Source organism: Pinus tabuliformis, chromosome 3_1, assembly GCF_031772625.1.
Source record: "Pinus tabuliformis cultivar Carrire ecotype Pingquan chromosome 3_1, CPIR1, whole genome shotgun sequence".
NCBI classification, from domain to species: Eukaryota; Viridiplantae; Streptophyta; class Pinopsida; order Pinales; family Pinaceae; genus Pinus; species Pinus tabuliformis.
The window spans coordinates 931,592,567-931,620,381 of record NC_142301.1 but is presented as its reverse complement, the minus strand read 5'-3'; the positions used below and the strand labels follow the sequence as shown (position 1 = coordinate 931,620,381).

The 27,815-nt window shown below is 39.1% G+C and overlaps 1 protein-coding gene across 1 annotated transcript; it reads left to right on the top strand.

The window, feature by feature from the left end:
- Positions 1–10,303: 10,303 nt before the first annotated feature.
- On the top strand, positions 10,304–10,873 carry LOC149190811 (surfeit locus protein 1-like). The gene has a single exon (XM_089410596.1). The coding sequence runs from the start codon at positions 10,304–10,306 to the stop codon at positions 10,871–10,873; it is 570 nt and encodes a 189-aa protein (XP_089266722.1).
- Positions 10,874–27,815: the final 16,942 nt, after the last annotated feature.

Genomic DNA, 27,815 nt, shown 5'->3' with positions numbered 1-27,815 from the left:
ACTAAACATTGATAGGTATCAAACCATGATATGTATCAAAACACCTACTTTATGGTACATCTCACATTGAGAAGATTAAAATAATAATAATAATAACAATAACAATTAATTCAACTAAGGGAAGGGAGAGAAAATGAGAGGATAGAGATAGGGAAAGAAGGGGAAGAGAAAGAAAGGGAGACATAGATATGGAGGGGGCAAAGAGGCAAAGAACGAGAAGGGGAGAGAGAGGGAGATAGTAACAAAGTTGGAGGGTGGAGAGGGAGAGAGAGAAAGGAAGGGAGAGGGGACCTGAGAGAGAGGAGAGAGAGGGGGGGGAGAGGGATGCAGTTGGAAGGGAAAAGAGAGGAAGGGAAGAACAAAGACATTGAGAGAGAGAGGTGGAGAGAGAGATGGAGTGATAAGGGAGAGATGAAGATGGAATGAGGGAGAGAGGAGACGAGGGAAGGGAAAGAAAAGGAGAGTATAGAGATAGGGAATGGAGTGAAAGAGAGAGACAGGGAAACATAGATATGGAAGGGGGAGAGAAGGGGAGAGTGAGAAGGAGAGAGAGAAGGATATAGTGACAGAGTTGGAGGGTGGAGAGAGAGAGAATATGTGTGATGGGGTCTAGAGATAGAGGGAGGTGGGAGAGAAAGGGGGAGAGAGGAAGGAAGAGAGAGAGAGAGAGAGAGAGAGAGAGAGAGAGAGAGAATATGTGTGATGGGGTCTAGAGATAGAGGGAGGTGGGAGAGAAAGGGGGAGAGAGGAAGGAAGAGAGAGAGAGAGAGAGAGAGAGAGAGAGATGGAGTTGGAAGGGGAAGAAATGTAGAGAGAGAAATTTGGAGAGGGAGAGGGAGTGACAAGGGAGATATGGTGAGATGATGGGAGAGAGAGAAGGGGGGAGAGAGAGAGAAAGGGAAGAGAGAGAGAGGATGGGAAGAGAGAGAGGGAGATAAAGAGGAAGGAAGAGAGAGATAGATACATATGGAGAGAGAGTATATGTTTTTAGGGTGAGAAGGAGAGACAAGGGTAGATAGAGATATAGATGGAGGGGGGAGAGAGGGTAGAAGAGAGAGAGAGAGAGAGAGAGAGAGAGAGAGAGAGGAATAGGGAGGGGGAGAGAGAGGGAGGAATAGGGAGAGAGAGAGAGATAAATAGATATAGAGATAGTGTGTGTACATTTGGGGTCTAAGATAGAGACACAGATGGAGGGGGTAGAGAGAGAGGGAGGGAGGAAGAGATAGAGATGGAGAGGAAGAGGGAGTGATAGATAAATAGATATATATGGAGAGATTGAGTGTATGCAGGCTGATATAGAGAGATAAATAAGGAGAGACAAAGGGAGATAGAGATATATATGGAGGGGGGAAGAGGGAAGAAGAGAGAGACAAATAGAGAGAGAGAGAGAGAGAGAGAGAGAGAGAGAGAGAGAACATGATATGTGTTTATGGGGATGAGATAGAGAAACAAATAAGGAGAGATGGAGGAAGCTATAAATATAGATGGCAGGAGGGGATAAGGAAGAAGATAAAGATAGAGAAAGGGAGGGAGAGGTGGATAGAGAGAGACAGGGGAGTGAGGTGGGGGGGAGAAGGAGAGAGGGAGGGAGATAGGCACATAATAGAAGGTGGAGAGAGAAGGAAGAAGAAAGAGACACACAAAGAAAAATATAGGCATAGAATTTATATCTAGAAAGTGATGAATATTTTGGTTTTTCACTAAAAATAGATATATTGATTTAATGTAGTTGTTGGTTTCTAATCCCATTTTATTGCTTGCACTAGATTCATTGATTTCAATATAGAAGTCGATTTCTAATCCTATTTCATACCTTACACTAGATGCATTGATTTCAGTGTAGATGTTGATTTATACTCCTATTTGATTGCTTGCACTAGATGGATTGGTTTCAATGTATATATTGATTTACAATCTTATTTGATCGCTTGCACTAGATGCATTGATTTATTGTAGATGTTGATTTCTAATCCTATAAAATACCTTATAATAGATGCATTGATTTTAGTGTATATGTTGATTTTTGCTCCCATTTGATTACTTGCACTATATGCATTGATTTTAATGTAGATATTGATTTATAATCATATATGATCGCTTGCACTAGATGCATTGATTTTAGTGTAGATGTCAAATTCTAATCCTATTTAATACCTTACACTAGATGCATTGATTTCAGTGTAGATGTTGATTTCAACTCCTATTTAACACTTACTAAACATTGATAGGTATCAAACCATGATATGTATCAAAACACTTACATTGTGTTACATCTCACATTGAAAAGATTGAAATAATAATAATAACAATAACAATTAATTGAATTATAATTATATTTTAAGTTATAATTATTGTCATTACATTTAGTTATTATTTTTTAATTGGGCCCACATGTAAATGTTTACAAACATTTACACTACTACAACATCTCCCCCATACCTTTTGCTTTTATATTTAACTTAAAAAAAATTATAAAATTGATTAAAATAAAATATTTATAAAGTATTTTGGTTTTGAAATTAGTTATGGTTTTTGGACATTTGGTATTGAAAAGCCATGGTATTGGCCCATGATATTGTAACAAAGCCTATTAAGAAGATAATTATATCCATGATAAAGTAAGGGCGAATATTTATGGTTAAGAATCTTGTTATATTTGCATTGAGGCTATACAACCCAATTTAGATACATATCACATTCAAATATATAACATATAAATAATGATTGCATAGCCATCTTTAAATTTAATTAGTAAGCGCATTAAAATTTAATATTTATAATATAACAAGATTTTTAATCATGAATATTTACCATGGATATTATTAACTTCTAAATAGGACTTTTTACAATACCATGGGCTAATACCCGTAAAAGAAAAATAAATAGAAGTAGAGGATAGAAGAAAATCATAATACCATGGCTAATACCATGGTTTATCAATACCATCAACCATCTATGCTTTTGATTATTATGTTATGGATTAAATTATTCTATTACAATACCATGGGCCAAAACCATGGCTTATCAATATACATCCCCAAAAACTATAACTTATTTCAAAATCAAAATATTTTACAAATACTTTATGTTAATTTTCTTTTATAACATTTTTTAATTAAATCTAAAAGAAAAAAATATTATAATTACTTTTGAGGTATATCTAAACCCTCGATCCTCATGACTACTAAAAATGTTCCCATAGAGATTAAATCGAGGATAGATGCATTTTAACCAAGGATCCAAGTAAAGAGAGAAACCAAAGTGACTAACAATGATAGATGAAATATAGTGCATGATGGAGGGAGAATAGAGTGGGGGAGAAAGACATACAGGTGGGAGAGATAGGGGGAGAGAGGACGAAAGAGTGATAGGAGGGAGGAGAGATGGAGGGAGGGAAAGATGGATTTGGAGGGGGAAAGAGAGGGAGGGAAGAACAAGACATTGACAGATAGAGGTGGAGAGAGAGATGGAATGATCAAGGGGATATGAAGATGGGATGAGGGAGAGAGGAGATGAGGGAAGGGAGAGAAATGGAGAAGATATAGATAGGGAAAGAAGGGGAAGAGAAAGGAAGAGAGACATAGATATGGATGGGGGAGAACGATAAGGGGAGAGAGAGGGAGATAGTGACAAAGTTGGAGGATGGAGAGGGAGAGTATGTGTGATGGGGGGAGAGATAGAGGGAGGAAAGAGAGAAAGGGAGAGAGAGAGAGGAAGGAAGGGAGAGGGGACTTGAGAGAGAGGAGAGAGAGGAGGGGAGAGGGATGGATCTGGAAGGGAAAAGAGAGGAAGGAAAGAAAAAAGACATTGAGAGAGAGAGGTGGAGAGAGATATGGAGTGATAAGGGAGAGATGAATATGGAATGAGGGAGAGAGGAGATAAGGGAAGGGAAAGAAAAGGAGAGTATAGAGATAGGGAAAGAAGTGGAAGAGAGAGATAGGGAAACATAAATATGGAAGGGGGAGAGAAGGGGAGAGCGAGAAGGAGAGAGGGAGGGATAGAGTGACAGAGTTGGAGGGTGGAGAGACATAGTATGTGTGATGAAGGGTAGAGACAGAGGGAGGTGGGAGAGAAAGGGGGAGAGAGGAAGGAAGAGAGAGAAGACAGAGAGAGATGGAGTTGTAAGGGCAAGAAAGACATAGACAAAGAAAGGTGGAGAGGGAGAGGGAGTGAGAAGGGAGTTATGGTGTGTGCGTGTGAGAGAGAGAGAGAGATAAGGGGTAGAGAAAGAGAGAGAGAAAGAGGGAGGGATAGAGAGATAGATACATATGGAGAGAGAGTGTATGTTTTGGGGGCGAGAAGGAAAGACAAGGGCAGATAGAGATATACATGGAGGGGTGAGAGAGGTTAAAAGAGAGATGCAAAGAGAGGGAGGGAGAGAGAGATAGATACATATGGAGAGAGAGTGTATGTTTTGGGGGTGAGAAGGAAAGACAAGGACAGATAGAGATATACATGGAGGGGTGAGAGAGGTTAGAAGAGAGATGCAAAGAGAGGGAGGGGGGAAGAGAGATAGATATGGAGAGAGAGAGAGGGGGGGGAGAGAGAGAGAGAGAATGAGAGAGAGATAGATAAATAGATATGGAGAGAGTGTGTGTATGTTTGGGGTCTAAGATAGAGATATAGATGGAGGGGGTAGAGAGAGGGGGGGGCAGAGAGATGGAGAGGAAGAGGGGGAGATAGAGAAATAGATATATATGGAGAGAGAGAGTGTATGCAGGCTGATATAGAGAGATAAATAAGGAGAGACAAAGGGAGATAGAGATGTAGATGGATGGGGAAAGAGGGAATAAGAGAGAGAAAAATAAAGGGAGAGAGAGAGAGAGAGAAAGAGAGAGAGAGATGTGTTTAGGGGGATGAGATAGAGAGACAAATAAGGAGAGATGGAGGAAGCTATAATTATAGATGGCAGGAGGGGATAGGGAAGAAGAGGAAGATAGAGAAAGGGAGGGAAAGGTGGAGAGAGAGAGATGGGGGAGAGAGGGACGGGGGGAGAGAAGGTTGTGGGGGGGGAGATAGACACATAATAGAAGGTGGAGAGAGAGGGAAGAAGAAAGAGACACACAAAGAAAAATATAGACATATAAGCTAGATCTAGAAAGTCATGAATATTTTGGTTTTTCACTAAAAATAGATGTATTGGTTTTAGTGTATTTGTTGATTTCTAATCCTATTTGATCCCTTGCACTAGATTCATTGATTTTAGTATAGAAGTCTATTTCTAATACTATTTAATACCTTACACTAGATGCATTGATTTCAGTGTAGATGTAGATTTATATTCCTATTTGATTACTTGCACTAGATGCATTGGTTTCAATGCCAATATTGATTTCTAATCATATTTGATCACTTGCACTAGATGCATTGATTTTATTGTAGATATTTATTTTTAATTTTATAAAATACCTTATACTATATGCATTGACTTCAGTGTAGATGTCAATTTCTACTCCTATTTAATTGCTTGCACTGGATGCATTGGTTTTAATGTTGATATTGATTTATACTCATATATGATCACTTGCACTAAATGCATTGATTTTAGTGTAGATGTCAAATTCTAATACTATTTAATACCTTACACTGGATGCATTGATTTCAGTGTATATGTTGATTTCTACTTCTATTTTATTGCTTGCACTGGATGCATTGGTTTTAGTGTAGATATTGATTTCTAATCCTATTTGATTTCTTGCACTAGATGCATTGATTTTAGTGTAGATTTTGATTTCTAATCCTATTTTATTGTTTTCACTAGATGCATTGATTTTAGTGTAGATGTTGATTTTTAATCCTATTTGATTGCTTGCACTAGATGCATTGATTTCAATGTATATGTTGATTTGATGCAGCGTATGATGTACATTAATTTCAAGGTAATTAGATTAATAGTTTGCATTGATTTTAGTTTAGGCACATATTTGTCCCCTCCATCTGTATCTCTATCTCCCATTGTCTCTCCTTGCTTACCTCTCTATCTCACCCCCTAAACATACACACTCCCTCTCCATATCTATCTATCTATCTCTATCTCCACTCCCTCTCCCTCTCTTTCCCTTATTTCTCTCTCTAACACTTCTCTTTCTATATCTATATCTCTTCCTCCCTCCATGTGTTTGCCTCTCTCTTCCTCCCTCTCCCCCCCTCCATCTAAATCTCTATCTCACCCCCAAAACATATAAACTCTCTCAGTGTACGCATATAAAAAGTATTCATAATGTGGATTGACTTCTTTGTTACAGTAATTCAACCATAAATAAAATACTTGAATTTTCTTCCTAAATAAAATTTTCACTTACCTTAAATGTCTTCATCTTAAAACTGTGAACTATTTGTAATTGGCTAAATTATTATTATTCCCATTTTCCATCACTCAACATTTTTAATCATTTTACATTCAAACACAGTAATATAAGATAACTAATAGGTATGACAATACGAATAGTAGAAGAAAATAGTTTTAGATTGATCGTAATGAATATTGTTTGTAATTCACTATATTCTTATTATTCACATTATCATTTTCATCATTAAGTTATTAACAGTGTCTCTCATCTCAAAAAATTGAGGTAACTAATCAAAGTTAAAGTTAAATTGACCAAATTAATATTAGACATATTTAGCATATTTAAAATGATCAAAATAATTATATGTTCAATAATTTTTTTATGACTGCACACGATTGAAACCAATCAAGATCCATCTTAACCCCGGATCTATCAAGCGCTGAGAGGGATCAAATCTCCCAAGGTTCAAACCTTTCCTCAAGTTTTTCACTCAAAAAAGAGGTCTTCACCTTGAGAAGTTTGATATCTCTCGAGGTGTAAACCTTTCCTCAAATTTTTCACTCAAAAAAGAGGTTTGCACCTTGAGAGGTTTGATCCCTCTCAACGCTTGATAGATCTGGGGTTAAGATGGATCTAGGTTGGTGTAAGTGTTAGTTTAGATGTGTAGGCATTCGATATTATATGTTAGATCTTTCCTCAAGTTTTTCACTCAAAAAAGAGGGTTTCACCTCTAAAGGTTTGATATATCTGGAGGTGCAAACCTTTCCTCAAGTTTTTCACTCAAAAAAGAGGTTTTCACCTCAAGAGGTTTGATCGCTCTCAAAGCTTGATAGATCCGGGGTTAAGATGTATCTACATTGGTGTAAGTATTAGTTTAGATGTGTAGGCATTAGATATTAGATGTTAGATGTTAGATCTGTAAATATTTTTTAAATTTATTTTTTTTAAATTGTAATTTTTTTTATTAATAAAGCTACCAACAAACTTGGGAGCAGGAGAAGCGTAGCAGATAGGGTTTCTCAGCGAACAGAGGATGATTCAAATGGAGAGTGGCAGGGTCGGGAGCTCGGCTCCCTCCTAAAAAGATGCAGTGGATAGTGGAAGTAAATCTCCAACTGGAAACAGTAAAAATGATAGGAACTACAAAAACTGGGACAAGGAAAAGGAAACAGTCGAGTCCAGAACAAAGGAAAATAGTAGCACAAAGGACAAAGAGGAAGAAGACAAAATTCTGGGTCCAAGAGACAAAAAACAAAAAGGACCCTGCAAACCAAAAGCAGAAATCACTCCTCGAGTAATATTAAAGGATCTTTCTCTATAGGAGCACAGGGAACATATGGGAACCTACACCATTATCTATAAATTCATGGGACTATGGCCCACTGAAAAGGATTTACAAATGTGGATCAAGTATCATTGGAAGCCCAAAGGGGGCATTGACCTACATCTTGGGTCAAAAGGATTCTTCATAGTAGTGTTCTCCAACATCGAAGACAAAGACAAAATATTCGAAGGAGGACCCTATTTTTTCGCTGCAGCAGGCCTCTATATGAGACCTTGGAAAATGAACTTTGTCCCAAAAAGGGAGACTTTCTCTTTGGTTCTTGTGTGGGTAAGGCTCTACTCTATACCTCTTGATTATTGGAAAACTGAATCATTGGCTGCTATTGGAAATAAACAACGATGCTATGTCAAAGCTTCTGAAGCCATAAGAAGGAAAAAATATACCTCCTTTCTTAGAATCTGTGTAGAAATGGATCTATCAGGAGCTCTTCTGGATGAAGTTATCCTGGAAGTTTTTGATGAGGAATGGGTGCAAGAGGTAGACTATGAGCATATACCCTTCATATGCCACAGATGCCATGAACATGGGAATTTGTTAAGATACTTCCCTCTCAGCAAAGAAGATCCCAAAGAAAAACTTAATACAATGAAGGAGACTGAAAACTTTCAGAGAGTGACGAGTAGAGGAAGGGGGGGGGAATGGATCAAAAAAACAACATACTGAAGGGAAAAAGGGAAGTCAGGATAATTTTAAAGTTCTAGAAGACCCTGAAGAAATTGTTAAACACACATGGATAGAAAAACAATAGGAAAGATAAATCAGTGAGTGCTTCTTTTTATTAACATCAGATATACATTTATAGTACAATGTGTGACTCTTGGGATTCAGATCCCAAGGTCTCTTGGACTGCTTTGTCCATTCAACTTCCACGCTAACCCTTTAGGATTAGGTGTCCAACATTCCCCCCCTTAATCCGAAGGGTTATGTATGAGTCCAAGAAGAGAGCTGTAATACAAAATGTGCAAAGAATGCATGGCAGCACTAGGCTGATTGTGCTCTATGAAATGTTGGTATAAAGGGCGGTGGTTTAAGGATGACCACCAACACTGGAACACTTAGTGCAGTTCCCGGAACTCTTCCAAAACTGGCAAGAAACTGAAGTTTTCTGCTAGAGGAAGTGATCCTATTGTTTCAAAGAGGGAAACCTTCAACCATAAAAGGGAGGTTTCACCCCGCATAAAAGGTAAAACTTCAACCTGAAAAGGGAAGTCTCAACCTGTGATGGTTTAAGGATAACCAACAACTCTGGAATGCTTAATGCAATTCCTGGAACTCTTCCAAAACTGGCAAGAAGCTGGAGTCTTCTGCTAGAGGAAGTGTTCTCAATCTGTGTTCACGGGCATCTTTGTCTCTGGCTGCAACTCTGAAACTGGTGTGGCAGGTTGTGGCTCAGGCTCGCTTGATGTGGCTTTGAAGCTTGTAGATGACCATCATTTCCCCCCTGTCAGGTACAAGGTGAGAAGATGGAGAAAACTCAACTGCAAGACTGTTCAATACTCTGGAACAAGTTCTAACATGTGTTTGGAATATCTTCTTGGCTGTTGATGCCCATTGCCAAGAAGCGATCCATCCAAGATGAATCTTTGTTCTTGCAGGACGTTTGTTTCTGAAGCATCTGTGTGAAGAATGACTGGTTTTATGACAGTGCTTACATGGATGAAGATCAAAACAGTGATCTTTCAAATGGCCAACTCGGTCACAGTGTTGGCATTTCACGATCTGTTGTTGTTGTTGTTGTTGCTGCTGTTGCTGTGGAAGAGGGGCAGATTCTGGAATAGCTGAAGCTGAACTGTCATGAGAAGCAGGTGAACTGTCATTAATGAATCCAGCACTCTGAAACTGAATGGGCTTGGCATAGTCTGGAATATGAAAGGACAAGTCCTTGTCATATCCAAGACCAGTTTTGTGCTTGTTGTGGACAAGCTGTTCCCAAGGTCTGATGATGGGCTTGGGAAGTGCAGTCTTGGTTTCTGCATCTGCATGTACAGCTGCTGCTTTATTTGAATGAATGGTAACATTATTGACTTGCTGTTTATGGGAGTCTGTTTCAATCCTCTGAACAGAAACAGGTTCAGAATGATGACTCCACCGCTGTAATTCTTCCTGCTGTAGCTTTGTCTCAAGCTGCAAAAACTCAATATCTTCTTGTACATTATACAAACAGGTTCTAATATCAACCAGAGAAACTTTGCTTATTTTCACTGTATCATGATCTGAGGAATGTATGAGAGTTTTTAAGAACTCTAATATTTCGGTAATTTGAGTCATTTCTTTATATCTTTACTAAACAGAAAAAAATATATCTAGATGTAAAAATTCAGCAAATCTCTCTCTGAAAATTAGCCCAAGCAGAACAAAAGCTTCTTCCTTCCCTTCAAATTTACAAAATCAATAGGTTTTCTCTGTCAACAGCAAAACTCTTCACATGGCAGCCAAAGTTTAACCCAGACCACTTTACCGAACAATACACGAATGGGTCACTAGAGATAAAGATAAGATCGCGCAGCAATGAGTGGAGTGGAAATAGAGATGGATCGCGCATATCAATTGCCTTCTTAAAAGAATCCCAAACTCATCCCACACATTCAATGCCAATTGCAGTGCAGAGAAACGCATTAAAAAATTTTGTAACCTCAACAGGTTCAAACAGGGCCCGCCTGTTATCTCGATGGGACATGATGCCCGCTCATCCTCTCTGCAACAGCGCACCACATTAAAAAGAATTTATATAAAAAATGGCTACGGACATGGATCTTGCCCAGATACTTACAGCTCATTAACCATTCTTGGACAGACTTTCCCCTCGACCCAGAAACGCACACAAAAATTTATACCAGGAGTTGCTACTTTTGGACTGGGCACATGGCAGCTTTTCAGACGCCTGAAGAAGATGGAGCTGATTGAACACAGACAAAAATGGCTGGAGCAAGATCCCGTTCTTGTAACTAGTGTGTTGCCAGAAGCTTCCGATAGCCAATCAAAGGAAAAAATAAGCTCTTTAGAGTTCAGGAAGGTGGTCTGTGAAGGGGTTTATGATGAAAGTAAATCAATTTATATTGGTCCTCGTTCAAGGAGTGTCTCTGGCGTTACAGAGAATGGGTATTATGTCGTGACACCACTAATGCCTGTGCAACAGAATGGAAGATACCTGTACTGGTTAATCGAGGATGGGTTCCACGCAGTTGGCGAAATAAATCTTCTCAGAACTCACTTAAAGCCACGTCACATGAGAATATGATCTCATCAGAGAAGGATAAATCTAAAGGAGGCCCTTGGTGGAAATTTTGGTTAAAAGAACCTGCTAATGTGAAGGTATGCTCTCTCTGCTGCAACAACTTTCATGGCTAAAAAGAGATTGCAGAAGAAGAAAGTCGATGGACTGGCCTGTGACGCCTTTTATCTATTGCTTAACAAGACTTGCCAAAAGCTCTGGAACATCCAATGGTGCCACATCCTTCACATCTTGGGAATCTGTTGGAGTCGCCTTCAGACTCCTCTTCAAATTTTCACGAACTCCGCCGGCTTGATATTGTCGAAAAACTCGGAAGCCGACTGATCTTTTCTTTTGTTATTTGTCTAAGTTCTTTTTCAAGCTCTCTTGCCTCCTCAGGAAGCTGTGCATGCCTCAATCTCACTCGAGAACCAGCCTCATCAATCAGATCAATTGCTTTGTCAGGAAGGAAACGATCACTGATATATTGATACGACAACTTTGCAGTAGCCACCAAAGACTCATCAGTATAACGAAGCTTGTGATGAATCTCATATCGCCCACGAAACTTTCATGCCATATTTTCTTTCAGGCGAAACATTCTGCTAATTCAGAACTGACACAGGCTGTTTTGCTACCAGATATCGAATTAATCTCCAATGGGGGGTCCCGCATTTGATTGCTTGAGAAATCCTCTGGGTGTCGTAAGATTCATGTTTGATAAAGCCGTTCTCCTACTGACCTGCAGGTGGCTTTTTGCTTTCGTCCATGTACACTAGAACCTCGCATTTGTTAAACTGAATAACACTCTCTACCTCTAGACGTCTCACATCAGTTTCCCCAAAAATTTCACAGAACCATAGCCTCTTCTACCAACCACAAAGTATTTTACCCGGCGGCAATAACCTGGCTCAGTACGCTCTTTAGCAGCCAATTCCTGTATCTTTGGTTCTGTGTAGTAGTCTGAATGCCGAAGTTTAGGCATAAGGGCTTCAATGTCTGCACCATGCTCGTATACTATAGTGGCTTCTCCAGCTCTATGGCCAGAAATTGAAATATAACCATTTCCTCTATGATTATGCTCCTCATGAAGACCAGAAATCGCAGAAACTAGCCTTCAAAGCTTACGAAAACGCAGACCAGCAAAACGCCGAAACTCAGAAGAAAGTAACTGTCCGGTTGATATCCCGCCCTAAGTTTGGAATGCATGAGCTCTTTCGGCCTTCAATGTCGCCGGATATTTCATGCAAAGCTCAGAAATCACAACATAGAGTGCCAGCTCTGATGGCAGAGTCATAATAGTGGAAAAATCGATGCAAAGGAGTTACAAAGCAGGACAGAGGCAGCCAGAGAGCGTTATGTCAGGAACAGCGCAAAGACAGAATGACAGAGGCAGAGAGAGAGAGTGTTTCCAGAATGCAGTCAGGCAATTATGTTTAGCTCAGTGAGCCCAGAGTGCAGACAATGATTAAAAATACCTTATGGCAGAGAGGAGCAGCGTTTCGAATCAGGTCAACAGCGTGAGAGAGTGCAGCGTTTAATACCATTCATCAACGCTCAGGTAAAAAACGCATCAACGCTCAGGTGTAGAGCACATTCAGCAGGGCAGAGGGCGCAGTACTGACGTGCACATAACAGGCCACAGAAACACAAGTGGCTCTGATACCATGTTAAACACGCATGGATAGAAAAACAATAGGAAAGATAAATCAGTGAGTGCTTCTTTTTATTAACATCAGATATACATTTATAGTACAATGTGTGACTCTTGGGATTCAGATCCCAAGGTCTCTTGGACTGCTTTGTCCATTCAACTTCCACGCTAACCCTTTAGGATTAGGTGTCCAACAGAAATCACAAAAGAAAATCAAGATCAAGACGAAGATGCTGAAGGAAAAGAAAAGAAAGAGAACATAAATCACTCTCTGGACTTTGAATCTCCTAAAGAATCCACGAGAAGTGAAACTGACATGGAAATGGACTAGGAAATGATTCAAAGTGAAACAGATCTGGAAGAACACAAACTACAAGAAATCCTTGACAAGGAAAATTTGGATCTGGAAGGATTACTCATGCAAGGAACCAAAGGAGGAATAGATTCTCTGCCTCAAGATGAATGCAACAAAATACAGTAGTTGTTTTTATGGAAAACTCAAGAACAAGGACTGGAGACCGATAAAAAAATCCACAAATAGGAGCACAGATGGGTGAAAACAATGAAAGTAAATCCAGGATTAGCCACCAGAAATCCAGGAAAGAAGAGAGGCAGAAAAAAGAAAAATGAACTCTTGATGGAGTGTGGAAAGCTAATGATAGATTCAGGTAAGATGAAAGATCTAACCAGTTACTCCTGTACAAATCTTTAATTATGAATTTTGTTTCATGGAATATCAGAGGTCTAGGCAGTAAAAGAAATCAAAGAATGCTAAGCAACAGAATGAAACTAGCAATGCCGGACATGATTTTAATTCAAGAAACAAAATGCTCCATTCAGAAAATAAAACAAATCCATAACAAATGGCTCAATAAATTTGAGTTTCTAGAAGTTAAAGTAGAAAGCATAGCGGGAGGCATTCTTACTCTTTGGAACCCCCAAAAAATCATCATTGTAGATGTGGAGCCAACGAGGAATTACTTATCAGCTATCATTCAACCAACGGGGATGTCAGAGACCTTCCTAGTTATGAATGTCTATGGTCCTCAGAGAGTAGATGAGAAGCTTGGTTTTCTGAACTCCCTGGTTGAGATGCAAAGAGATCCCTTGGGTCCTTGGAGGAGACTTTAATATGATTAAATCTCTTTTGGAGAAAAAAGGAGGCACCAGAATCCTCATTAAATATTCAGTAGGATTCCATTCCTTCAAAAAAGACATGAAAATGGTTGACTCGGAAATGCATAATGGTCTTTTCACTTGGAACAACAAAAGAGTAGGTAATGCTTAGGTTGCCTCCAAGTTAGATAGATTTTTTATCTCCGAGAATCTGATGCTCACAAATTCTAAAATATCTGCAAGTGTTATCCCATTTGGAGGCTCTAATCACTGGCCGATTCAATTAGAAATCAAGGGAATTGATGCTCCCAAGAACAAACCCTTCAGATTTGAAAATATCTGGCTCTCCCACCCAGATTTCATCAGCAACATTGAAGAATTGTGGTCCGAAGATCTACAGGTGCAGGGCTCCAAAATGTTTCTCCTCCATAAAAGGCTAAATCACGTAAAAATCAAACTCAAAGAATGGAACAAGAAGGATTTTGGTAACATTTTTGCAAACAAAAAATATGTCGAGATCAAAATGTAGGAACTAAACCAAGCAATAATCGCTGAAGGTTTTGATAAATCCAAAAATGAGCAAGCGGAAAAACTCAACCTTGATTAGGAGAATTTATGCAATCATGAGGAAATTTTTTGGAGACAAAAGTCGAGAGTCCAATGGCTCAGAGAAGGGGAACGGAACACCAGGTTTTTACACCATTCCACCATAGATAATAGAATGCACAATATAATCTGCTCCATATTGAATGAAGATGGGGAGCTTCAAACCACTCACAAGAATATCGCAGCTGTGATGGTACAACATTTCAGAGGCATCACCGATGAAAATAACCTAGATAGAGACCAAAGGAAATTATAAAGAATATTCCTAGGATGGTGTCCAGAGAAGATAAATTTAACCCAAACAAACCAGTAACTGAAGCAGAGGTTAATACGGTGATCAAAGAGATGCAGAATGGAAAAGCTTCGGGTCCAGATGGTTTTAATGTGGACTTTTTCAAAGCCTGCTGGAATATTGTCAAACAGGATATTTTGGATGTGGTTGAGGATTTGAGAAGAAGCAGATCCATTTTGAAAGCCCTCAACACCACCCTAATCTCCCTGATCCCCAAACAGGACTCTGCCCTAACCCTAGATAAGTTTAGACCCATTTCTTTATGCAATGTTGTTTACAAAATCATTTCTAAGATCTTGGCCAACAGACTCAAACCCCTTCTGCCTTCTTTGATTTCTGGGGAACAGTCGGGTTATGTGGAAAGGAGATAGATCTTGGATAACATCATTCAGGCCCACGAGGTGGTTCACTCTCTCACCAGAAAAAAGTAGGTAGGTATGATCATGAAATTAGACATTGCAAAAGCGTATGATAAGGTAAGCTAGATGTACATCAAAAAGGTCCTTGCCGCTTTTGGGTTTGACCATGATTGGATCAGATGGGTTATGGCTTTGGTTACTTCACCAAGCTTTTCAATCCTAGTGAATGGCTCGCCCTCGGAGATGTTCTCTCCTTCTAGAGGCCTCAGGAAGGGAGACCCACTCTCTCCCTTCCTTTTCATCCTCGTGATGGAAGGATTGGGCCAAACCATAAAAAATGCTAAGGTTTTAGGAGAGATCAAGGGCCTTCAATTGACGGAGAACAGCCAAGCCTTGACTCATAAAAAATTTGTGGATGACACCATGTTACAGGGGATCCCCACGGTCAAGGAAGCTATAGCGTACAAAAATATCTTAAATGAATTTGCCTCGGCTTCAGGTATGGAAGTCAATCTCTCCAAAACAATTTTTTTTTCTTTAATACTAACATAGCTAGTCAAAGAAACATCTCCAGAATTTTGGGCTTCCAAAGGGAGGTCCTCCCCTCAAAGTATTTGGGAATCCCCCTTACAGATAAAACAATGCGCAAGAGTGTTTGGGAACCGGTGCTCAACAAGATGCAAGACAAGATCAAAAGATGGAATTTTAGAGCACTGAACCTAGCTGGCAGATTGATTTTGACGAATGTTGTTCTTCAATCCATCCCTATTTTCTTTTTATCAGCCCTACTAGCACCCAAAGGGGTCTTACAACAACTCAGGAACATTCAAAGAGACTTTCTCTAGGGCAAGGAGGAAACAAGAAAGAAATGGGCCCTTGTGTCTTGGGATAAAGTCTGTAAACCCAAAAGTCATGGAGGCTTAGGCTTAGACGATCAAGAGATACTAAGTAATGTTTTAGGAGCCAAACTCTGGTGGAGACGGGTTAAAGAACCAGGGGTGCAATGGGCTAAAACCTAGAAGGAAAAGTATGCAAGCACCTGGAAAACAAGTAATCTAATTAGAATGTCTAGGAACATAAAAGGCTCACACATCTAGAATAAAGCATGGGACAATAGAAGCCTAGTTCAAAACAACAGCTTCTGGAAAATCAGAGAAGGAGAACAAGCTCTTTTTTGGGAAGATAAATGGCAACAAGAACCGATGTTGTTGAGGGAGGGCTTTATGAGCATCAAGCAGGAAACTAATTCCTAGGGACTAATTAGAGTCAGGGATTTCTGGAATCTTCCTCATGTCACTGCAAAATGGAGAAGCTGGAGGAAAATAGAAAGTAGAAGGGACGTCCCCGTAAAAGAAAAAACATAAGAACTCATGAAAATTATAGAACAAAGGAAGATCTTGGTTATAGATGGGCAGGATCAGTTAATATGGGGACGAAACAGAGAAGGCATCTTTAACATTCAATAAGAAAAAAGAATTATCCTTAATCTAGATCCCTGCATTCTGACAAAGTCCTGGCATAAACTTTGGAGCCACCAAGGATGGATGAAGATCAAACTGTTTATGTGGTTATTTCATCACAAGAAAATATTAACCTGGGAAAACATTCAGAAGAGGGGGGTCATGGGGCCCTCTAGATGCCAATTATGTGAGGTTCAAGAGGAGAAAATGGAGCATATTCTCAAAAAATGTACCTATAGAAACTAGTTATGGGATGCTTTCAACATAATTTTTCAATATATAGATAGAGAAAAAGGTAGCATCATTAATACCCTGAACAAGTGGCGAGAAAACGTTTTAGAGCATGAGATCCTTAATTTGGCCTGGACCTTGACACCAAGCTTCATTATCTAGAATGTCTGGAAGGAGAGAAATAAAAGATTTTTCAAGGATGAAAAAACTACTCTCCTTGGCCAAATGGAATTAATCTTAAAGTAGATTAAGGAAACTGTATCCACCACTGTGCATAGCCATCCCCTAAATCCTCCCACTACGCTTGAATTGAGAACTCTCAAGAAGCTGGGTATGCACGAGATCATCCTCAAGGGTCTTAGTAAAAAAGAAAGGGTGCTGGAGAGGGAAAATTATTTCTGGCATCCTCCACCAAAATGGTATCTGAAATGCAACATTGATGGGGCCTCAAAAAGCAACCCGGGGACAAAGGTTATGGAGGAGTGTTAAGAGATGAAGATGGAAAAATAATTTTCACTTTCCACTGCCACCTAGGCAAGGCCACCAATAACATGGCTGAATTAATGGCTTTGGAACAATGTCTGGAGCTGCTTAAACTCAATCATAGCTCGAATGTTCTCATCGAAGCAGACTCAGAGATTGCTATAAATGTAGTGAAGAAAATCAACTATGGTACAGTGCCGGAAAGGGTCTCAAAACATTGGAGGCTTATTCAAGTGTACCAGAGAATCCAAAATCATCTACAGGGCCTTCGAATGGTTAGCTTCAATCATGTTTGGCAGAACCAATAAACTTGTAGATCTACTAGCCAACCAAGGAGTGATTAATTCTGATTACAGAATCGAAATGAAATGGCAGGAGATGCTTCCAAGCAGGCTAAAAGCTATCTGTGATGCTCAAGCCGCAGAGGACGAGGAAATTTACGATTACTTGGCTCGAAGGACAGGAAATGATTAATAGTCATCACTATTCCTTCTTTAAGGGAGTATTCCTCTTCCTCACTGGTTCCTTAAGTGAACCACGGAGGCGGGTACAGTATATTAGCAGATGGCAGACCAGAGGTATTTTTAGAATGGAGTCTTTGGGTAAAGGGTTGGATAGATGTACTGGTGATCCCCATATTTTCTGGTTCAATGCTAATGTCAGTGGCATTGTTAAGATTGAAAGAGTTTCAGGGGCTGCAGAGAGGAGGGTGGCGATTGAATGGCGCATTGGGGAGAAAAGGGTTGATGTTGTGTTTGTACGGGAGTATAGGAATTTCGGCGTTCACAAAACCAGAGTTCTTTCACTTCTATTCCCTTTTTGCAACCCGAGTGGTTTTCATGTGATCGCGACTCAAAAAGGCGGAAAGTGGTTTTTCCTGTTCGGGAGTGATCACATTCGCCAAGCTCCACATGGCAGTGGGGTCGGGAGGAAAACTGCCCCCATCACGAGTTATCCTCCATGAATGTTGGCCAGTCCGATATTAATTTCCATCGTCGAATGGGTTGTTGCGACTCAACGGTTCAAATCAATCACACAAGTTGGTGGTCCTGGGTGGTACAGGACAGCAGCTCGTTAGTACGATTTCGACAGCAGCCCATGGTTAATAAGGAAAGGCTTATGGATAGTAATTAATTTGGTTCGTCTGGGGTGGCGGGAAAAGTCTTTCACGGGAGGTCGTGTCTTTGTTTTAAAACTCGTGTTTTTGTACCATTTTTCCGTGTAAACCACTCTTAGTTTTTTAGTTACCAAGCCCAAACTCATTATTTTTTCTTTTTTGAGAAAGGTATAGTTTGATGGTAGGGTGCAAGGAAAATTTTTGCTTAGTTTTTACCCACAGTCATCGACCCTGAAAGTTTTGTTGTATTCTATGTACTTTATTCTTAATTAATGAATTGGAAGGTCTGACTCTTGCATTAGCAAAAAAAAAGCTACCAACAAATTTATGGATAATAAAAATCATAATATAAATATCACATTAAAATATATAACATATAAATAGTAAATAGTAGTTATAAATTAACATGCATTTTATCATATCAATTAAAATAATAATTTTGTAATAATCACATAAAAATTTAATATTTATAATATAGCAAGATGTTGTAATGTCCTATAAACATTTTGACTCATTCAAAATAAAATAATAATAATAATAATGGTGATGGTTATCGATAAAACATTTTGAATTGGTCAAATTACATAAAACTAAAAACAACAAATAAAATAATAATAATAAAACCAGTGTAGATCCATCAACTCTGGATCTACCAAGCCCTTAGAGGGATCTCTTGAGATGCAACCCTCTTTTAGAGTGAAAATAGATTTGATCCCACTTAGGACTTGGTAGATCCAGAGTTAAGATGGATCTAAGAATCTTGTTATGTTGAAAGTATTAAAATTTTATGTGGTCATTAATTAAATTTACATATGGTTACATAATCATTTCTCTACAAATGTGTTCATAATTTTATTAATGAAAACAAACTTAGAGTATTAAAAAAAATGAATTTAAAAAAAAATTATATCTAACATCCAATGTCTAACATCTAACATCTAACATCTAACACCTACATTATCTCCATTATGTCTATTGTATCTTTGCTATAATACCATGCCTTATAAATACCATATGTCCAAAAACCATAACTCATTTCGCAATCAAAATATTTTATAAATATTTTCTTTTATTTTAATTTTTTAATATTTTTTAATTATGACCATAGACATGTTTATTTGGAATAAAGATTTGAGAATCTTAATTTAATTATCAATAATTATTAAGAAGATGGTAGGGATTTACCCTATGTCCTCCTCTAAATATTCTAAAATATTTCTAATAGTATTGTGAATCAAAGGTTGAAATTTATCTCCAAACTAGTTATGTTCACTTTTTCCTTTTAATTAAACTCATTAATTAAAAGAATTATCATATGCATGTGGTATTGATAAGACATGATATTGGGAATAAATTTCATACAGTATTTTGAAGAGGGAGAAGAAAGGGTTTCTGTATATCAGTAGCTATGGTTTTACGTGGATGGATTTTAGAGGAGGGAGTAGGGATCCCTCATATCAGAATGCGGTAATGGACAAAGGCAAGGGGCTCAGGATGGGCTTCGGTGCATATGCATATTTTTTGTCAGAGAATGTTCAAGGTTTGGCAGAAGTAGGTGGGAAAGGATAGAGAATAAATGATGACAAGGACCCAACATGAAAGAAAATGAACCAACAGTAACATCAGATGTCAAAAGGCTCCACTGGGTCATGTAAGCCACAAACAATGGTGATCCCAATGACATTGATCATTGATCCTAAGACCAAGGCATTCAAGGAACACATGAGGTCATATGTTGTCATATACAAGTTTATGGGTCTTTGGCCCACATAAAAAGACTTGTTTGATTGGACTAAACATCATTGGAAATGGCGAGGAGAAATATAGTTACATCTAGGGTCTAAATGCTTTTTTACAGTGGTGTTTTCCAATATGGAAGACAGAGACTGAATTTTTTATGGTGGCCCTTATTTTTTGCATCAACTGGTTTATGCATGAGGCCATGGATGCGGAATTTCACCCAGAGAAAGAAACCTTTACATGCGTCCCAGTTTGGGTCAGGTTGTATTCCCTTTACTTGGACTATTTGATCCATAAAACTCTAAATATTATAGGAGATTCTCTCAGAAAATACATTAAAATATCAAAAGAAACTTTACAAGGAATATACACAACATATGAAAAAATATGTATTTAAATGGATGTCTATGGGGCATTGCCTGAAGCAATCAAACTAGAGTTTCGTGATGAATTTTGGTTACAACCAATGGACTATGAAAAAATCCCTTTCAGATGCAAAAAATGTCATGGACATGGACACTTGATAAGGGAATTCCCTTTAAGAAAAATGGAGGAACAAAACAAAGAGATAGACCAAAAGGATGCAGATGGTTTTGTCAGGCCCACTCCGAGGAGCAGACCTAATAGAAGGAAACAACAACAAAATAAGGGGGAAATAAAAGCTTAGGGAAATGGCTATGAAGTCCTAGCCAAGTAAAACACAGAGGAACAAGGAGGGGAAAAAGAGGACAGTGAGGAATAAAGAGAAAAAAGTGAGGAAGAAAGGCTACAGTTGAACGAGGAGTTTGAATAGCAATGGGATATCCTAGATCTACCGAAAGGTTTTGATGGAGATACAAAAATTACCCCAAGTGAAGTAGGAACATAGGATCCGGAATTGCAGGAGATAATCGAGCACGAGAGAATTAATATCGAGGATTTGGTGGAATAGGCAAGAAACTAGGGGATAGAAGCAATCAATATAGATCAAATAGATAGAATCCAGTATCTATACATGATGAGAGAAAAAACAAGACTAATGGTGTACAAAATACTGTATCCAGAAAAATATGAGTTAGGAGTGAAAGTAATGGGATCTCAGACATTTTTGGCGCCATTGAAGAGCCATCATAAAAGAGGGAGGAAGTCGAGTTACATCACCCTCAAGGAGTTGGGAGTTATGCTAATAAATTTAGGTAAGATGAGAGCGTTATTCTTGCCCACTCTAAACTATAGTTAAATAATGAAAGTTTTATCATGGAATATAGGAGGTAGTAGTAGCTTTAAGAAACAATGTCTGCTAAAAAAAAGATTCAAATAGAACAACTTGATATTTTCTTTTGTAAGATTCAAAGTGCTCTGTAGAGAAAGTAAAAGAGTTAAGTAGTAGTTAGGGAGAAGGTATGATAAAGTGGAGGTGGAACTGTAGGGCTCAGTAGGAGGATTGGCGGCCTACTAGAACCCCCAATCCTTGATCTTAGTGGATTTGGAAGAATCTAGATCATACTTATTGGTATAATTCAAGTAATAGGGACTCCAGGAAAAATGGTGTCTACAAATATTCCTCATTAATAGGTGCTTTCCCCGGTCCTCCCCCTCCTATCTTTGAGCCTAGATCTTTGAGTGTTTGCATGTTACAAGCATCATGGGATGTTCAAAAAAAGTCAGGTACATCTAATCAACATTCAACTCCTCAGCAGCCCGTTGTTACCATCTCAACCAAGCCATCAGGATCCACCCCTCGAGGACCTCCTTTTGTGGGTGCCTCTCCTTTATAAGGAAGATACACAACGTATGCAAAAATCTGTATTGAAATGGATGTCTCTGGGGCATTACCTGAAACAGTCAAACTAGAGTTTCATGATGAATTTCGGTACAACCAATGGACTATAAACAAATCCCTTTCAGATGCAGAAGATGTCATGAACATGGACACTTGATAAGGGAATTCCCTTTAAGAAAAATGGAGGAACAAAACAAAGAGACAAACCAAAAGGATGTAGACGGTTTTGTCAGACCCACTCGAAGGGGTAGACCTAATATAATACAACAACAACAAAATCAGGGGGAAAGAAAAGCTCAGAGAAACAACTTTGAAGTCCTATCTAAGTAAAACACAAAGAAACAAGGAGGGGGAAAGAGGACAATGAGGAAAAAAGAGAAGGAAGAGAGGAAGAAAGGCTAAAGTTGAACGAGGAGTTTGAATAGCAATGGGATATCCCAGATCTACCTTAAGGTTTTGATGGAGATACGGAAATGACCTCAAGTGAAGTAGGAACACAAGATCCAAAATTGCAGGAGATAATCGAGCAGGAGAGAATTAATATCCAGGATTTGGTGGAACAGGTGAGAAAACAGGGGATAGAAGCAATGAATGTGGATCAAATAGATAGAATCCAATATCTATACATGATGAGAGAAGAAACAAGATTAAAGCGGTAGAAAATACTGCATCCAGAAAAAGATGAGTTAGGAGTGAATGTAATGGGATGTCAAACATTTTTGGCGCCATAGAAGAGCCATCATAAAAGAGGGAGGAAGTCGAGTAGTGTCGCCCTCAAGGAGTTTGGATTTATGCTTATAAATTCAGGTAAGATGAGAGAATTATTCTCGCCCACTCTAAATTGCAGTTAAATCATGAAAGTTTTATCATGGAATATAAGAGGTAGTAGTAGCTTTAAGAAACAACGTCTACTAAAAAAAAGATTCAAATGGAACAACTTGATATTTTTTTTGCAAGATTCATAGTGCTCTACATAGAAAATAAAGAAGTTAAGTAGGAGATTAGGGAGTAGGTATGATAAAGTGGAGGTGGAACTGTAGGGCTCAACAGGGGGATTGGTGATTTATTGGAACCCCCAATCCTTGATCTTATTGGATCTGGAAGAAACTAGATCATACTTATTGGTATGAATGAAATTAATAGGGACTCTAAGCACAATGGTGTCTACAAATATTCCTCATTATTAGGTGCTTTCCCCAGTCCTCCCCCTCCTACCTGTGAGCCTAGCTCTTTGAGTGTTTGCTTGTTACAAGTGTCATGGGTTGTTCAAAAGAATTTGGGTACATCTAATCAACATTCAGCTCCTTAGCACCCCGTTGTTACCATCTCAGCCAAGCCATCAGGATCCACCCCCCTAGGACCTCCTCCTTTTGTGGGTGCTTCCCCTTTGTTACCACCAGGAACCATTCCTCCAGGTCTCAACCATCTAGGAGATGTTTCACTGGGACATTACCCTGTAGGATAGATGCTTTTCTTGTTTCCTCTTCCTAGAATATTTTTTGTCCCTCAGTCCCATTTTCTCCATTTTCCCGAGTGTCAATCCATCAGTCACATTACTATTTTCCCTTGTGCCTTAGTTGAGGATCCTCATTGCCTCACCTATGGTGAGCCCTATTCTATCGACATCTGCACATATATTCCAGAAGAACAACCTAGAGAGCGGTGTATCTTGTTTCCAGCTTCCGATCTTGTTCGATGCCTCGGATCAAGAAAAGGGAATCATCATTGCCTTTTGACTTGGTTATTTCATGCTTGTGATTCATACACTTGATGGTCCAGTGATGCAATAGATTATACTAATGATTCCTGTGTGTGAGAGATGTTTTAGACCTCATGAGGCGATGGCCATTCAGGTATACCCCAAATGCCCAGATGAATTCATCTTATGCTACGGACTCAGATGTAGTTCCGAAGATTTGATGGGTTCGGTGATCCATATTTAAATAGGAACGCAAAAAAAATATAGAGACAACCATATACACAAAGATGCAGTGGAAATAATACTTCATTTCATTAATGTAAAAAACTGAAATATGCTTACAAACAGAAATGGAAATAAACCAGCAAGGCTGATGGTAGCTTATCTCTGAGAAGAGATGTGGTAGCTACATGCCTCTGAACTGTGTTACAATGAGGCTCGAAAGCCTATTTGTTGTTGAGAAATAACGAAAAACCCTTAAAATCCTAAAATCTAACCCTAGAAGATGAAATGCCAAACTATGGGCCCTGTTTTGGGTAAGTTGGTACATCAACTTCCCGGGGTCGTAACTTTGGCACCCAATCTTTGTTTGACGCGTACAATAGCTCATTAGGAAGATCTATCCGAGCACTAGAACTTTGGGAAGAGAAAAATTGGTCCATGGACCCATGTTGCTCCCAAATTTCCAAAAAAAGTCGTTTAGGGCCTCAAAACGGCTCCGGAAGTTCAGGACCCGAAAAACTGCTAAAAATAGTAAATTGTGCTACAATTACAAAAAATAAAAAACTGAAAGAGATAGTTGTGGGGGTCCAAATGGGATAGGTGGGTGGCCACCAAAATGCACCTGGATCATTCCTCCCCCCTTAGGAAGCAATGGTCCCCATTGCGTTAAGTTCCTCCATCTGCTGAACTTGGTCCCTGGTGAGCTATTCTACAATCTTGGATGTGTCCAGTAATGGTGGGAAGCATGGTCGAGGGTGGTACACATTGAACACTTAGTGCAATCGAAGGAATGGGGGAATGCTATGCTTCAAAGCATTTTTTCCTGTAGCCTTGGTACTGGTGTAAGGACCATATCGGAGTGGTCTGAGTTTCTGATGGGTTCTTGTAAGGCGTTCTTTCTGCAGATGCAACCAGACTTTGTTGACCACCTGAAACTTGTGTGGTACCCCTGTGGATGAGGAGAATTTTTTCTTCTATTCTGTCATGACCGTATCACTTTGCTACTACTACTGTGTGGAGGAACCCTTCGTGGGGGTCATGGATGTAACAACGATCTTCCCCTTACTTTGGGAGTGAACCAAACATAAAATAAATTTCCTAGTTTGTGAGACGAGCTTGTTGCCTTTATTAATAGCGATCAAAGAGGTGGTGGTAGGTGGGGTTATCTCCGATATCCGGTATAATGAATTACCCAAAGAAATAATAACAGTGCGAGGCCTTGACTCATACACAACATGTCGCCTCCATAAGTATGGTTGGCCTAATAGTACATCACAAACATCCAGAGGTGTAACATCACACAATACCTCATCTGTGAAGGGCTTGATGCTATAAGGAAGGCGACACTACTGGTGAACTTTGAGATCTTGTCCTTCATGAATCCACCTGATACTGTAGGGTTGCGAGTGTGGTGTAGTCGGTAGGCCCAACCACTTCACAACCTCTACTGAAATGAGGTTCTTTTGGCTGCCACCGTCGACAATGAATTGCAGTGGTGAACCCTTCACTCACATCTGTAAGTGGAAAAGATTATCCCCCTCCTTTGGGTCTTCGAGCTCATTATTTTGGATCTTGCTAGTGGCAACAATGACGCTAGGCTCTACATCAATGATCTACTTCCCTTTGGCATTCCCCTTGTCATGTTTTGACTCAAGGTCGAAACATGCATCTGATTTTAAAGCCTTCAACTCGGCCACCAGCTACTACTTGGTCTGACACTCACTTGTGTTATGAGTGGGACTGTTGTGGAACTCACGCCACTTTCCTGTGTCCTTCTTCGACTTTGTGCTGTTTTTCTTTTTGTGCGGCTTCAACGAATTGTCTTCGGTCACCCCACCTTGGCTTTGTCCTTTGGTCTTCGGATTTGCAGATCTAAAGTCTCGCTTCTTCTGTTTGAACTTTTGCTCGATTTTGACAGTGTAAAGGTACGCCATGTCAAGCGAGGAGATGCTCAAGAACTCCATCTCTTCCTGGATGTATTTGTGTAGGCAACCGCAATATTTGAGTACCAAATGCAGCTCAGAGTCCTTAATACCCAATTGTGTGCGAAGGGTATGAAAAATGTTTGTGAACTCCAGCACATCTTGGTCCCTTCCTTGCCACAGTGTGGTCCATTTGATGTATTTGTCCTCATAGCTTTTGACAGGGTAGTACTGCTCCTTATCGACATCCCGGAATGAACCCCAAGTAGGTGCGGCTGAAAATAGTGATCCCATACTTTCATTCTTCTGCTCGCAATAGGTTTCTCACCAGTGCTTGACATGGGGGGCTACTTTGAGAAGAGTGAAAACAATCTTTTCTCAACTCGAAAATTCATGAATAGAAAAATACCCATCTAGCAGATTTAACCATTTATCTACGACATCTGCGTCTATTTGACCCTCGAAGATGGGGATTTCAAAATTAACTTGTACCTTAAATGGTGTGGCATTTCCAGAGTAGCTATTGGAAGTCGATGCGTCACCTTTGGGTAGCCCCTAAAGGATTTGGGCAAAGTTGTCCATCATTGTGTTCCTTTATCGCTCAAGGGCTTCTTCGAGCAAGATTTTGATAGGATTTCCGACCTCGTTGGGGACATGCAAAGAAAAGTAGAGAAAAAGTAGACTGCTCTGATACCACTGATCTGGATTTAAACAAGAACGCAACAAAATACAGAGATAACCATATACACAAAGATGCAACTGAAATAATACTTCATTTCATTAATGTAAAATACTAAAATATGCTTGCAAACAAAAATGGAAATAAACCAGCTAGGGCGATGGCAGCTTATCTCTGAGAAGAGATGTGGTAGCTACATGCCTCTAAATTGTGTTAAATCATGCACAAAGGCCTGTTTATTGTTGAGAAGCAATGGAAAACCCTTAACATCCTAAAACCTAACCCTAGAATGTGAAACGCCAAACTGTGGGCCCCGTTTTGGGTAAGTTGGTACATCAACTTCCCGGGGTCGTAACTTTGGCACCCGATCTTCATTTGGCGCATACAATAGCTCGTCAAAAAGATCTATTCGAGCATTAAAACTTTGAGAATAGCACCATCAATTGATGGACCCATGTTACTCCCAGATTTCCAAAAAAATGTCGTTTAGGGCCTCAAACGGCTTCGGAAGTTCAGGACCTGAAAAACTGCTAAAAATAATAAATTGTGCTACAATTATGGAAACTGAAAGATTGAAAGAGACAGTTGTGGGGGTCCAAATTGGATAGGTGGGTGGCCACCAACATCCATCTGGATCATTTGATTCTTGCCACTTTTTGTGCTCATAACATGCATGTCTCTTTCAGATGATCCATTCAGTTTGCGGGGCCCTTTCCTGTTTAGCAGGGCTCCTTTGGTTGTTCTACCCTCCCTCCCACCCATTTTTTGTGAGAAGGGAAATTATATCTCATGTACTCAGATGTTATGGTATTTAGTCATGGATCAAGTTTTTTCCAGGCACATTATGTATATGCGACACATTGTATTATTTTCTAGCTCATTTATGTGAGCATGTCATGTGCCATTCAACATGTATTTTATTGCTCAGTTTCATGTTTCTGGGTGCATCATTATTTTTGTATTACATTATCTCAGTGAGTATAGGTATGCCTCCCCCGCCTCACTGAGATTCAGTGCCATAAAATAAAAGGAGACTTACATTCGTCTCGCCCCCTCTGTCAGTATCCTCTTTTGCTTTAGCTCCATTGGTCTCTCTCTATCTCTCTCAGACTCCACTTTGTTGTCTAGTTATTGTGTCTTTAAAACGTACTTTGGTCATACGTTTTTCTCCTAACACTCGTACATTGGGGGGCAATTTGTTATGACAAAAAATTATCATCTAGCTATAATGTACTAGATGGATCAAAGTACACCATGTAAGGATAATTTTACCATAGTAAAATTGCTTTCACTCTGAGAAATTACTTAATAAACCACATTTGTTAAGTAATTTATAATTAAACCCATAAATAATAATTAAATAAATCACTATTTATTTAATTATCTTCTAGTAATAATTAATTGAAACATTGTTTAATTAATATTCCTTGTCACATTTGACCCAATTATGAGAAATAAATAGATAAATCATTACTTATCTTATTTTTCTCTAGGAATAATTAATTGATCACTAATTAGTTATTATTCCTTGTTAAGTTTGACCAAATCCCTTAGGAATAATTAAATAAATCATTATTTGTTTATTATTCCTTAACAATATTTCTTGATATGATAAATAACTAATTTA

Excerpts from the sequence above, each read along its gene's own strand:
- LOC149190811 (XM_089410596.1), top strand. The coding sequence starts at position 10,304 with ATGGGACATGATGCCCGCTCATCCTCTCTGCAACAGCGCACCACATTA.